Consider the following 15558-nt stretch of genomic DNA (forward strand, 5'->3'; position numbering starts at 1 on the left):
TAATATATCCATAATACTCCATAAATATATTATGTTTTATGGAATTTGATATTTTGTTGAATGTTTTTAAATTACTAAAAACCCCTTTACCCACCTACCCATCTATCTAACTCTAGTTGAAAATGGCACCGAAATTGATTGTAATGAAAATTAGAATAAAATAAATACATGTATTTAAAATAAAAATATTATGTCATCTTGAAATGTAAATAAATATAATTTTTTTTCCCCCAAACAATTTTTATCACCTATTTAGTTACATAAGTGGCTTAGTTGGTAAATAAAAAATATATAAATTATCGTGAATTGTAATACATACTTCATCACTCGGTTGCTGTCCTTGGAAAGCCAACTTCTTTGGAATGACAAATGCGGTGTGGTGAGCCTCCAGAAATTTCTGTTTATCCAATCTAGAGTCCAGTGCATTTATACAACCTGGAAAATATGTAATCAAACATTTTAAATATGTCAGAAAATGTAAAAAACTAAAAATAATTTATGTCAAGATACCAAAATAGATTGAATGGTCTAGAGTCTTATTTATTAATTTGCAGACCATTATCCATTTACAAAGGTAAGCCAGACACATTTTATATAAAGTCGAAATTACTAATATAAGAGACAAAACCAAAAACAACAGAGCTTTGACATAACATTCAACGATATCAAGCCAAGATCTGGACGATTTATCGAGTGCTTGTTTAAATCGTGGTAGACTTAAATAAAAAGTCCAAATCTTGTCATGAGTGTACAATATGACAAAAACGGGACATTGGCGCATGCCTGTTTTTGGCCATAGTTGGTTCTATGCTGGTCGAGGAACAGCACTTCATTGTTTGACTTGATTGATTAATCCCTATACAAAACAGTCTAGTTTTAAAAAGGCAACAAAAATAGCTCTTAGAGGTATTTTTGGGCCTTTTCTTTCTCCAATAAAAGCCATAAACATAGCCAGTAAATCAGATAAATCTATATCTATAAGAGACTTTAACGTGTTGGAAAATGATAACAAGCTTTATATTTCTGGGTAATTATGGTGCGTATTACCATTATAAATGCTATAGGTACTATCCCTGAAATACAAAACAAAATTTTAAATGAACTTCTGTAAACTTACTTGAAAGTGCATCAGCTCCTTGCTGCAACGCTCTCGCTCGCCCTTCATCCGCAGATACTTGCATTCTTAGTGCCCTTGATATGCAATTGTGGAAACCGAGATCCATACACTGCAAACGAAAAATACACTTATTGAATACATTGCAGTGCGGTTATAAACACTTCCAAAATTATTCATTTCAATTTACTTACATCAATCAAATCGGAGAGATCATCTACAAAATACTTGTGGATAGTTGTATTAGAAGCTTCTAAACACAGCAAGTATTCATTTCTTGCCTTCAATGCTTTCAATTTGGCATCGGTGTATTTAATTTTCCTCTGAAAAAGAAAAGAGATTTTAGCACTGTAGATTATTGGAACGCGGAAATAATTATATTTAATCTGGTTTAATCCTCGGGATTAGTTTGCAGCAAATACCCACCCCTCCTTCTCCATTTATTTCGGTCCTTGGTGGTACTTTTCAACTCGTTTTAATGTGATGTGCACATAGAGTGATTTGTCACGAGGACTTGTCAAGTGAGGTAACATTATACATGATAAATATAGTAAAGGCAATAAAAAGTATAAATGATAGCAGGACACCAATGCTCTACTCTTCAAGTAGATCGGAAGGTCTGTTGACGATGAGAATAGTCCGCCTTCTCCTGACGAGTTTTCGGTGGTTTCCTCGTCACTAGAGCAAATGCGGACAAGCTCCTAAAATGCATGTATGTAAACTGTATATGTATATATAGTATTTGAAAAAATAAATAAAGCAGTAAAATTAAATTCAATTAAAATCGTCGATTATGAAATTGAATTTTTTTAAAGAGCATCTCGTTTATTTTCAAAAAAAAATTGCTTTTTAGTATGAGCGAAACCGATAGGAAGACCCTAGGTTTTTAAAAAGGTTTTTTTAGGTATGTGGAGGGACCCTACATTCGACGGGGTCGTCATCTATAGTTAGTACCCATCCAAAATGGCATGCAGGAGATTTTTGCGGAGAAATTAATACTATCAACTAAGTAGTTTTTTAAGCGTAGTGGCTTACCTTCTCGACTTCCTTGTCCAGGGTGCGCGCCTTCTTGGAGGCGGGCTTGGGCGGCGCTGGGGCGGGCGCGGCGGCGGGCGCGGGGGCAGGCAGCAGCCGCGCCCTCTGCGCCTCCGCCCCCCTCAGCTTGCCCTCGGCGGCCCGCCACTCGGCGCCGTACTGTTGGAAGGTCTTCATGGCGGCGTGCAGCTCGTGCAGGACGCGGAGAATCTCCTCGTGCGTTTCGTACGCGACCTCGCGACACTGAAAACAAAGTGTTCAAGGATATTTTTCATTCGGGGCTCAATTGTTGCGAACTCCTGAAACATTTAACTTCAAAATTCCGAATCGAGTTACTAGGAGTACTGAGCTGTTTGCAACTACATACGTAATTACTAACAATGCACGACACTACCCGATTACGTTTTAGACAAAAGCATATTTTTAAGAGGAAAGGCGGTCTGACTTTTCTTCATTCAAACGTATTCTTGTATTTTCTCCCTGGATTATGGCACTACTAAGGTAGTGCTTTTTTTACACACTAGATATTTACCATTAGCGTATCTCTATCATTTTGATTTTTTGATAAATTGCTTCTTATGGAAACTAGGACCTTAGAGTAAAGGCTAGGACGAACTAATCTAAAAACCCAAAAAAGCTCCCAGTTTTATCTTGCGTCTTCGGACGTACAGTATAAAAATATTATAAATAATTTTGAAAAACGGAAAAGGTACCGATACAGAAAATTTCGTTCTGATACTCTTTCGAAAAAAAAATCGGTTCAATTTTGGGGTTCGGAAAACGGGACAACGAATTCTCGGTTTTAGTTAGGCATAATCAGTCTGATATGCAGTTGTCTTTTTCGCTCAATATTGGGGAGGCATCTGAGAGAGTGTGACAAAAAAACTATACTCAAATATCTCTATTCATCATATTTCTTATCGTATTTTATATGTTTCTGTTGAAATGATACGCAGTGCGTAGGACTCACCCTGCGATAAACTCGCTGCACGTCCTCCATGACTGTGGCCAGGCGGGCCACGAGGTGTGTGGAATGAAGGTCCGCTAGGGTGGCGTGGTCCCTGGCTAGGGCACGAGCTCCAGCCACAAGTTGTTGGTAACAACTGTAGGAAGAGAACAGCGGCCATTGCTCCCGCCTGGAAAAAGTCAAATGACGAGAAAATTAGTGTTTCAACTGCGTTCAGGACGAAGTCTTCAAACCACAATAATTATTGTAGGGTTATTTTCCAAAGTTGACTATTTCCAAAATATGGAAAGTCGAGTTTTATATCACATTATATAGATTTGGGGACGCAAAACATGTTTTTTTAAATTCTTTATTTGGATAACCAACAGCTGTATTTATCTTATATGTAAAACAAAACAAATTACAAATAAGCCAATTACAGGTTTTCATAAGTAGCATCACAGTAAGTTAAAAAATATTCTCGAACATAAAATTTATTTATTTCACTTTTTACATGACACTTTTTTTTTAATGTGAATACCTCACTGGGCACAACCCTTGTCGAGGCATTCATTTACATGATTGTAATAATTATGGTGTCTGAAAAATATATTTAAAATAATACATATTCATAATTAAATCCACACAGATATACATAAATAATAGTAAGAAAAAAAAAGAAAAAGAAAAAAAAGAAGAAATAAATGAACAGTAATCTAATGTAAATAAAAAAGAAGAGAGAAAACATTACAAATGAATTAAAAAGCAAACGCCGCACGTCATTATAATTATTTGCAAATAAATCTTGATATATGGAGTCGTCTAGTTCCAAAACGCACTAATTTGGGGTGATTTTGTAATTTAAAAATCAGTTATTTTTCAAAAAGATATGGGTATTTCCAATATTCACGTAAAAAAATCCTAAAAACTGACTATTTCCAGAAATTGGTTAGTTTTGGGAAAATTCAAAACAATAAAAAAAAATCCAATATATTTTTTTATTTAAACCAATTGACGGGTTATTGAATAAACCTGTTTGGATTGGTATTTAAACAGTTCATTTATTTGGGGTACAAAAAGTATCTATGCTCAAAACAACACAAGTAACATATCGCACACTGAGTAGAAGACTGTTGTAACTCTAAATTTATCGATTTTGGACACGGTCAAAACGTGAATTTCGTTCTGCATATTTGACTAAAACAGTCGTAATTCTATCACAAATACCTGAGAAGTTATACTAATTACTTCACTTTTCTTTTATTTAATTTTTTTAGTATGCATTTTTATGTATTCTATATTCTACCAAAAATACTTATACTTTCAATTAATCCTGATGTACCTACTACAAATACATTGTATAAAAAAAATACTAAAAAAACTATCATTTTTTCTTACGAAACTGAAGTTTTGCTCTCCTGTAAAATCAGTAATTTTGAGTTACAACAGTCTTCTACTCAATGTGCGATATTGTAAACCGCATAATATAACAAAAAATATAGGTACAAAGAAATAATTATTACCTCAGAGAGACATGAGATAAGAAATTGCATCGGTTAGTTTCATCTTTCGAAAGGGGAGCTAATTATTTATATTTTGTACAACTCTCTTTGCTGTTGGAATACATAAACCGGGCTGTCTTTGGACACTTAAATATCGGTTCCGGAAAAGTTCAAATTTGGAAATAGTCTGTTTTGGAAAAGAACCCTACAATTATGGAAAAAACAGTATATTTTTTGAAACGTGTAGGACTAATACATTTTCTGGCAAAAGTATTCAAACCGCAAACACCAATTGGTCCAACCATTTTGCCAGAATGTGTATAAGACCCACGTCATTGATTAAATAACAAAACCATTCAGGCCGAAATTGTGGTACGAAGTCCTAAACAAAGTCGATTTAGTATTAAACTGAGTTAATAGTGTTATTCTGGAGGCTGGCTCATGAAATATTTGTTTTAAAAGCACCACCCCATACGATTATTCCATACTGTAATACAGATTGAGCTAATGCAAAGTAAATTGATTTTCATCTATCAATAGATAATATAACAAATAAATTGTTGCCCGAATACATGTTCAGTAATGTTTAGCGCAATAACGAAAATCATGGCTGGGAAAGGTGAATGTTTCAGACTCCAAAAAACAAGAATCCGGGCAACTCAGAACAATATGTACCATTAAGGAATTGAGATGTTTAATGAGTTGCCAAAAGAGATTAGGGATGCTGGATATATCGCATCGTTTCGTGGGATGGCGATGGTCTTAGACAGGTAGAGTGTCATCAGAAAGCGTCTGGATTTAATAACCATGTTTTGTTTTCGAAATTATTTTTGTACGTAGGTAAATTGTTTATTAGTTAAGGTTTAATTAGTTGTTCAGTTTTTTTTTGTTGTATAAACTATCTAAAGTAAATAAGACATTACTTTACATTTCTTTATCGTTATATTTACAAGATTAAATTGTTCTTTCTGTTTTATATTTTGGTCAATGATTATGCCTAAATATTTGATACTACTATTTCCAGTTATTTAAAGGCAGTTATCATCATGATGCTGATATCCTTCATTGCATTTTGTATTGTGGATACACATATCCATAGGGGGTTTAACTTGTTCTTTAAATGAGAAAGGGATGTAAAAATATCAAACCATTATTTTATTTATTTTATTTTATTGTATTTTATTTATTTCGAATACCAACAGATGTACAGGTTATTATTTTTTTTAAAACTATATAAAATGTATACATAGTAGGGCCTGCCATCCAATTATATCTATTCACTAAATAATAAATGTAATAAAGCGACGACGGCTTGAAGTTTAAACTATATAAATAATAAATATACTATATGTTAAAATAAGATAAATATGGACAAAACAAGGAGATAGTGGAAAGGAAAAGAAGGAAATTGATAAGGAGTGGTAAAGGATGATCGAAGGAAAGTAAGAGTGGAAAATTGCATTTGATTTAATGATTAAATGAATTATGAATTATTATTATTTTAATTTATTAATATCTATATTTAATTTCATATTTATTTCACCCGATGAAGACTCCCTTATAACAAGAACTGAAGATAAAGGTGACGCGCATTCGAGCTGTGCAGTTTAAACTATTCATGACAAAAGTGCTACTGAGCGACCTTTTTGCATAGCTACATAATATTATTATCTTTGTCTGCGAGTATAAAAAAATACTGACTTGTTCCTCTGTTCCTTATGTCGCAGCTGCAGCCCTTTGGCCAACTTGTCCAGCCCGCGGCTGTAGTCCAACTCAACCTCCGCCCGCCTCCTGAAGAACTCCTGAAGTTCGGCAGCCAACGCCACTTGAGCTTCCACGCGCGCGTCCAGCCATCGCAGCTGCTCGTTGAGCTGAGCGCGAATATCTGGAAGAGAGAGGAAAATGTATTAGAAAATTACGGATCTTTCTGGTGATGGCTAACATGATCTCAAATCAGGGCAGCAGTGCTGATTACGGACATTCTTATCAACTTAAAACCTGAAAAACCGTGTTTTATTTGGTCTCATCATTATCATCTCTAGCTTTAATGTAAGATCCTGTTAATATCCGAGAAACATCTCCCCTCGACCCTGCATCCAATTATTTTTTTCCAGATTCTTATGCCCAAGAATGCTGAATTCTTCTGCACACAATCGATGACCATATTTTATAAATGTATTCGGTCTAGCGCACCAAAACTTCCCAAACAGCATATTTCTTCAAATCTAAGGTCAACGCATAATTTAAACTTACAAAATGAATCCAAATAAAAGTCTAACTTCAGTTACATTTGCTTTTAAATTCTTTAGAGAAACCCGCCAAAAATTTAACATATTGTCTATTTGATTCAAAAAATATATTTTTTTATATTAATATCATAATTACACAATATCACCATCAACTATGCAGCAAATAAGGGCAAAATAAAAAGGAGAGAACGTTTTCCTAATATTTATCGAGTTGCTTTATTATTAGAGATCACAAACACAACTTCATTATTTGTACTACGTATTGTCGTACATTTTCTTATTTTTATATGGCTACTGAATGAAGCTTATTGTAGTTTCACAGCCTATTTCCATTAATTACGTCTTCTGTCCCTTCTGTGTCCGACTGTGCAAAGTGTAAACGCTGCAGATGGGATATAAATTGGATCCCTCGGGCACGCTAAGTACTGCTATTAGGCGCTGTTGGTAAAGGTGCATACACATAATGCACACATAGTTGAGCTGGACGCAAAATGCACTTAAGGAGAGAGCTTCGAATTTATTGCAGTGTGAATTCCCTCGATACTTTACAGGTGCTTGTTTGAATCGCGATAAAAATATATTTATTGAATATCCCGTATTTTTAAAAGGGCATTGAGATGGCAATTTGAATGAATTTTTTGTAAAGATTTATTGGATTTTTTTAGTGTAGATTTAACAACAGGGAGATAAAAACATGCGAAATGAATTTAGAAAAAAAAAAAAAAAAATGCTACTAATACAAGTATGTATTTATTTATTTATTTAAGAAGGTAAACATGAACAGAAAATATAAAAGAAAAAATAATGAAACCCACTAAACTGCGAAACCGGCTTGTCAGCAGGTTTCTTATTTTTACAAAGAAAAAAGTTAAAGAAATTATATCAATTCATCATCATCATCATCATCAGCCGTCTTTTGTCCAATGTTGAACATAGGCCTCCCCCTTTAGTCTCCATATTTCCCTATCCTGAGCCAGCCGCATCCAACCACTTCCTGCAACTCGTCTTATGTCATCAGACCACCTTGTCTGAGGCCTGCCGACACTTCTTCTACCCGTTCTGGGTCGCCATTCCAGGACTTTTTTGGTCCATCTAGAGTCTGTGATTCTGGCTATATGACCAGCCCAGCTCCATTTCTGGTTGGCAGCCCTATGGACCACATCGGTGATCTTTGTTCTCGCTCTAATCCATGTATTGGTTTTTCTGTCTCTCAACGAAATACCCAGCATTCTCCTTTCCATGGCTCTCTGTGTCACTGATAATTTGTGTAAATTTTTTTTCGTGAACACAATAGTTTCACAGCCGTATGTCAGTACAGGGAGAACACAAGCATCAAAAAGTTTCTTCTTTAAGTAATGTGAATACTTCGGAGATTTTAGGATAAATGAGAGCTTACCAAAGGCGGCCCATGCTAAACCTCGCCTTCTTTCTATTTCTACCTCTTGATTATCTTTGCCGAGCTTTATTTCATGTCCTAAGTATATATAACTATCAATCTTTTCAATTAGTTCTCCATTTACTAAGATGTAAAATTTTATCAATGTAAGATTTATATCAATTTAAAAAGTAAAATTATAAACATTATTAAGAACTAAAAGCATACGTATTTTTCACGAACAATATATTTACAAAAATTTAAATAGTTAACAGTTAACATAAAATAATAATCAAAATAAAGCTTTGTTACATATTAGCCATTGAACTATTTTTTTCTTAAAAGTTTTGTAAACATTTTCTTTTAAAATCTGCTTAGGAATCTTATTGAAAATTTTAGGAATTGTATAATGGAGTGTTCTTTGGCCATACTTGTTTAAAAACCTCGGTACTGACAAGCCTTCACGTTGTGCTAGCCATGTATTATGTATATACCTTTTCTGGTAGGTACTATCAAACGGATATCTAGAAACAAATTTGAGCCATAGAATAGAATATACGGACAGGCACCCTTGTTTTTTAAAAAGCTTACCTACCTCTTCCTTATCAGTTCTAGCTGATCTGTTGATTCATTTTAGAGCCGAGTTTTGTAAAAATAGATTTTTTTAATGTTGGTTTTACAAGAAGGGCCCCAACTGGTAATAACATACCTAATAAATAATTCCGTTAATGATTGATAAACAAGTCTTAATGTTTTTATTGGAACAAAATATTTTATTCTAAACATGCTGCCTATACTGCCGTTATAAGAAAGAAGGACGTTTCTATATAAAACAAAAAACGGAGAAAATAAATATTTTGTAACTCGGAGATTGAAAAATTCGCTGTGTGAAAAATACTACAAAAATTAAGTATATTATTATGCGACAGTATGTATTATGGTTTGCCCTAACGGAATATATATATTAATTTCAATAAATTTTACGTTATATATTTAACAATTAACATTTTCAAGTTTTTTTTAGTAAAAAAAAAAATACAAGAAAATATGTTTTACTTCAATGAAAAGACGTTTCTAGCTAGAAACGCCCTTTTTATTTAGTAAGTAAGTAAACGTCTTTCTTTTTAAGTGCTAATATGCCGATTGATTCTATTCTATTAAAACGGAATGAAAGAAAAAATAAGTATTTTAATCAGTCTTTAATAATTATATAAGTCAGAACAGCATTTATATTTAGTAATCTTAAAGACTTTTTGCAGTTTAGTCTCATTTATTAGAGAAAATAATATGGTTGTGGTTATTTTAGGAGGATGTAATTTTTTATTTTTTTTAAAGAAATATTTGCATTCTTATGATTTACCAAATATTTCATTTTTAGGGCCATTTTCAACGAGTTGTAAATAACTCACTATTAGAAAATGGAAACAAAGTTGGAGTAGAGTGGGATTCGAACCACGGACCATTGGTCCGTGAGTCCGAGACACTAGCCACAGGACCACAACCCGATTAATTTAGTAGATGCGTATTTTTTACCTGATTCCGAATATGTATTTAACTCATTTTCAAAAAAAATGTTGGATGCGTCCTTCTTTCTTATGACGGCAGTATAACCGTCCTTAATCTTTTACATATTTTAATAATATGTTTATCCCATTTGAAAAATATATCAATAGTAATGCCCAAATACACAATAAAGGTTCATGGTAGGTAATTAATTAATCCGCCAACGCGATCATTATAACATTACATGCATATACAATAAAATTTGACTTTGAGTATTACGTATTACTAACATCGATTTACACGTTTTGTTTTATTAAAATATTTTAGATAACTATCCTCCCCAGCAATCAAAGTTTTCACTTTTTCATTTAACGCGCAATTGTGTTCAAATCGTTCGCTTCAGTTCGGCTGTCAGATGAAATGATGCAAGATTCTGAGAAAGGGGAAAAGTTTGTTCGTGCCACGGTTGTACTTAACTACTTACGAACTTCAGTTTCTGTAATGGTCAGTTTTATCCAGTCAATTACCCGTGCGATTGTCAGGAAAGAAGTGATATATCGACGTTTAACCATTAAGAACTGTTTTTTATTAAACTCGAATAGAATTTTTGTAATAACCATGCCCAAAATCTCATGTCACATGTGATTTATCACATTTTTGGATTTAAAAAAAAATCATGGTAACATTTCTTCAGACCTTTAGTCAGTTTTAAAATCAATATGGGATGTTTTTTTGGAAAATTTATTCTAGATGTTTGCTATGATTCTATCATCGTACTTTTTGTGGGTGAGATTCATCCGGCTGAATCAACTCACCTATTAGGCAACGCCTGAAAAAAAAAACAATTTTTATACTTCTTCGAAGATAGTTCAAAACATTGTTGAAGTAATTTAATAATGTTTTGAACTAACCACAACAAAAGTCAACAGGTGGAAGAGTTGAGGAAATGTGGATATTCAAAGATAGACAGAATGGTGAATGGTTTCAGTGTGTGAAGTGGCCACTTAAACCAGCCAATGACAGGTAAATTAGCCCTGTAAATTCCTAGACTTCCAGATTCCCTTCTCAAAAATGTTTTCCTACTCTGTTGCAACATTTTTTTTTCTTACTTTATTATTATTACTATTTCAATTTTATTTTTTTGTTTGCAACTTTTAAGTTCCTAATGTTTCTCAATTTTTAAGCTTTTATTTTGATACCTATAATGTAATTAATCAACAGCTTACATCACTGTGGAACATTTATTTCGACTGTTTTAACAATTTTAGTTTCTATATATTCTGGGCTATGTATAGCGTGTGAGCTCGCCAATATATGACAGTAAAAATTTTATTGTCTTTGAATTTCCTAGAGTTTTAACCATCGAAAAAAAAGAAGATGCAAATAAAATCAACAGACAATGGAAATTTGATGTGTATTATTTTAATAGATTGTTTATAACAGAAAAATACATAGAGAAATATGCATTTTTATATTTTGTAATAAAAACAGTCTAGTAAATTCGAATAAATAAAAATACGCTTTATATTAACAATATTAATTAAAATGCAAAAATAACATTGAATACTTGAAAAATAAATATTACTGAGTGTTACAAACATGATTTAAAAAACGGATAGCGATTAAAAATAAAAACTATCTTTAGTTTAATTCTTATAGCGATAAATACATAAACATTATAAAACAGGAGTTATACAAATACAAAAATAATATTGTAAGTAGGCGGCTACCTACACGGTTAAATTTCGAAACACCACGCAATTTCTTATCTCGGCTACGCCATGTAAAATGAAAAAAAATATTTAAATTAATAATTTCATCACGTCATGAAGTCGCCCCTGGGTAGCGCCTGCTAACGTCAATCAACAAAAACATCCTCGTTTTAATTACAATATTTCGGCTACGCCATGAATATCTTTTTTTAAATAATTTCTCACGTCACAAAGTCGTCCCTGGGTAGCGCCTGCTAACGTCAATCAGCAAAAACATCCTCGTTTTAATTACAATATTTCGGCTAGGCCATGAATCTCTTTTTTTAAATAATTTCTCACGTCACAAAGTCGCCCCTGGGTAGCGCCTGCTAACGTCAATCAACAAAAACATCCTCGTTTTTATAACAGTATTTCGGCTACGCCATGAATTTCTTATAAAAAATGTCAAAACGTCACAAAGCCACTCTCTGAGTGTCGCTACTGACATCATTTACAAAAACATAATTATTTGTGCTTTTTTCAGGTACGCAACATTTTTTTTAAATACACCTACCTAACCGATAAAATACTATTAGTAATTAAACCAAGGTGTGCTTTAAAGTTCCGTATGGCCAAATAATATTATTTATTATTAGAATATTATTGACATGTAGTTCAAGCATTGCTGCATTCACGTTGCTTTACTTCTGAGAGCTCAACTGCTATGTTTTTCTATGGTTATGTTAATGTCATCTGTCATGTATTGACGAGCTCACAGGCTATACTTACGCCTATATTCTTATTTTATGTATGGAATAAAAACTGTAGTTTTTTTCCCAATTAAAAAAATAAATTTCAATGCTACTAAACGATTAAACTAATTAATTACCTAAGTAATTTCTCCCGAACACGACGTGAGCGAATCCATAGGTAAAAGTTAGTGATTAATAATGTCAATACTGCACTGCGTATGTAATTTTAACATGCCGCCGTTTGGATTTTTATGATCGTATGAAATGGAAAATAAAAATTATCGACACGTCTGCGTGTTGTACTTTTTCTAGATCACATTGATATCATTTTAGCCGGAAAAGGAAAAGAAGCATCTCTTTTCACACTTTCAACTAATTTCTAACGGGATTGCTTCACTCGATAGCGCAATATGGCAACCGGAATTCTAATCAGAACAGGAAGCGAACAGCATTGCATTGGTAACGCATAGAACCCGTCCTTAATCAGACATAATACCTACTGAGTGTGTACTGTGTACTGTGTACTACACCACAATATACACTTTCTTGTTTTAGAAAATGAAAATAGAAAAATGTGCCAGTTAGAAAATTTTTGGAAGTCCAGTGTTTTTTTATTTGTTAATAGACTATTAAACTAAGCTATTGAATTTAATATTTATGTATAGTATTTTCAGCGCTATGATTTTGTAAAGTTTTGTAATTTTGAAAATACTTCGCGTGCGACGTCTCAAGTTCTCTTCCCCTTCTTCTTGATGAGTTCTGCTGATTCGTCAGTTGACTTACCGTAAACCGGAAACCTATCACAACCTCTCTAATTTAGAAGAACATTTTAAAAATCCTATTTCCCGTAGGGCTCAACTTCCTCATTATCAATTTCCAACCGGGTTGTAGCCCCGTAGTTAGCTGTCGCGGACTCACAGACCAGATACCCGTGGTACGAAACCCACTCTGCCGCAACTTGATTTCCATTTTTTTATTAGTGGGTTATTTGCAACTCGTTTAAAATGGCTACCAAAATTTTAATATTGGGGACTTAAATAAGTACTCGCTGTTTTTGTCCGACGTCTCTCGGCTTCAATTCGTACGGCACCCAATTGCCGTGCTTTTGAATAATTCCTAATGATTTTAAACGTTTGGCAACTGTTGTGTGTTCAACTCCTAATGATTCGCAAAGTTCATTTTGCGTCTGACATGGGTATTCATCGAGTAATGCTTTCAATTATTTGTCTTTCAAACTTTTTCAACGCGCAAGAGCGTTCTTTATCTTCAACATCAAAATAATTCATTTATTTTTATTTTTTATTTATAAATCATATAACACCAAGTATTTTACAATTATAATCCGTTGAATTACATTTCCAGGAGTTACAACAATTCAATTCGGGACATAAATAATATTAGCATTTAGAAAAAAACACATATTGAGAACAACAAAGAAACAAAGCAAGTTTAGCACCTTTATAACTAAATATACAACAACAATATATACGCCTAAAATCTTTTCTTACACAAGCAGAATAAATATACATAAAAAAACGCTTTTCAGAATAAAAAAAAATTGTGAATCCACTAAGGTCATTAATTATTTTTAAAGCGTCGAAACCAATCTCTGCATGTCGTTTCCGATAGAGCACGGTCGCCATAAGGCTTCGCAAGAATTCTATGTCCTCCCAGATGCAGATATTTATTTTGAAATAAGTAATGCAGTAACATTCCCCGAATATACTATTTTTTGACACGAAATTTGACATGTGTAACGTTATGAAAAAATATGTTATTTACACTTCGGCGGAATAACATATACTGTCATTTCAAGTCTAATGGAGGAGATTCGCGATGAAATTGGCTGTAATACTGTCCGGTGTAAAAAAGGCTAAGATAACTGAAGTTGGGAAACAGGGAGAACTTATTCGTGTAATTTTTTTTTTTCAGGCGTTGTCTAGTATGTAGGTGAAATAATTCAATTACATGAATATCACCCGCATAAATAAAGGTTTTAGCTTAGCTCTTTAAATTCACAAACATCAACAGATGAAAGAATTGAAGGAATATAGATGTTCAAATGTGGGCAGAATGGTGAATTTAAACCCGCCATTGACACTTAAACCCGCCATTGACAGGTCATAAGCCATGTAGATGCCTAGACTTCTAAATTACCTTCACTTAAATGTTCTTCATCTCTGTTGTAATATGTTAATTCTTACTTTTAAAATACTCATATATTATGTCCATTTATGTAAATACGTTAGTAGTAGTTGTACAAACTTATAAAAATAACTTTTTAAAAGTACTACTTTCATTTATGTTTTTTTTTCCTTCATTTTGCACTTGAAAAGATAAAAATGGTTAATTGATAACCTTAGATCATAGAATTTAAATTAGATATAACGATAATACACCTAATATGGAAACTTCACTGGTCCATTAGAGTTAAGTCTAACTGTATACACTATAAAACTATGTAATTGTACTGTTTGTTTCCTCAATAAAAGAAAAAAAAGTAATAAAAATTATAAGTAATTCCCTAATAATTTAATGAATTTATTCGATCATCGTGAGTCGTACACAGACGGGGTCAAAGAGCGTCCATAGTTTAGTAAACTCAAAATTAAGCAGAATGTTTGTCTATGAAAAGCCATGTGGTCTAAGGCCAAATTGCAGCGCATAGTAAGCCAAAAGCTATCTCAGTTGGCTGGAACTCTGCTCCAATTTGGCGCCTGATCAAAGTGTACTGGAGTATCCATCGCCATCCATACACTTACTAAATACTCGTATGCACTTCACGGTTAATAATTAATAATAATTATGGATAACTTATAAAGCGCCATTTTCGTAATATAATACCTCAAGGGCGCTTTACAAAGTGATTATATAAATTTTATTTTAGCTTTTTAATCTAAGAAAAATAATGTACTTTGTCACTTTTGTGCACAGTTGTGCAGTTAATTATACATAAACCAACAGAGTTTGTATTCCACCCTCTGTGGAAAACGTAGCCAGTGCAATTCCCGAAGTAGTGGAGTAATATGACTGAATTTAGGTTACAATGTATTTTACTGTTAACTATTAACAATGTCATATATAAGCAAATTACAACAGAGATGGAGAACATTTTAGAGAACGGAATATGGAAGTCTAGGCATTTACAGGGCTTATGACATTCATTGGCTGGTTTAAATGGCCACTTTGCACACTGTGTAAAATAGGAAAAATTGTTATCAGGCGTTGCCTAGTATGTGAAATGATTCGATTAGATAAATCTCTTCACAACAATAAAATTTTCAGCTCTTAAACTTCACTCAAAGCAACAGATGGAAGAATTGAAGAAATATGGGTGATAAACGTAGGCAAAATGTAGGTGAATGTTACACAGTATGTAATGTGGCCACTT

At 33.2% G+C, this 15558-nt stretch overlaps 1 protein-coding gene across 1 annotated transcript in view; it reads right to left on the bottom strand.

Moving 5' to 3' along the window:
• Positions 1–15558, bottom strand: part of LOC148272351 (SLIT-ROBO Rho GTPase-activating protein 1-like) — an 80591-nt gene that overhangs the window by 25451 nt on the left and 39582 nt on the right. The window contains exons 2-7 of the mRNA XM_088240152.1: positions 6299–6482; positions 3120–3285; positions 2150–2392; positions 1309–1437; positions 1118–1226; positions 320–435 (exon numbers count right to left, since the gene is read on the bottom strand). Coding sequence (XP_088096278.1) covers positions 320–435; positions 1118–1226; positions 1309–1437; positions 2150–2392; positions 3120–3285; positions 6299–6482 — 947 coding nt within the window. The remainder of the gene's footprint in view (positions 1–319; positions 436–1117; positions 1227–1308; positions 1438–2149; positions 2393–3119; positions 3286–6298; positions 6483–15558) is intronic.

This window comes from Micrasema longulum, unplaced genomic scaffold, assembly GCF_059751315.1.
Source record: "Micrasema longulum isolate JH-2025_06_02 unplaced genomic scaffold, ASM5975131v1 h1tg002365l, whole genome shotgun sequence".
NCBI lineage: Eukaryota > Metazoa > Arthropoda > Insecta > Trichoptera > Brachycentridae > Micrasema > Micrasema longulum.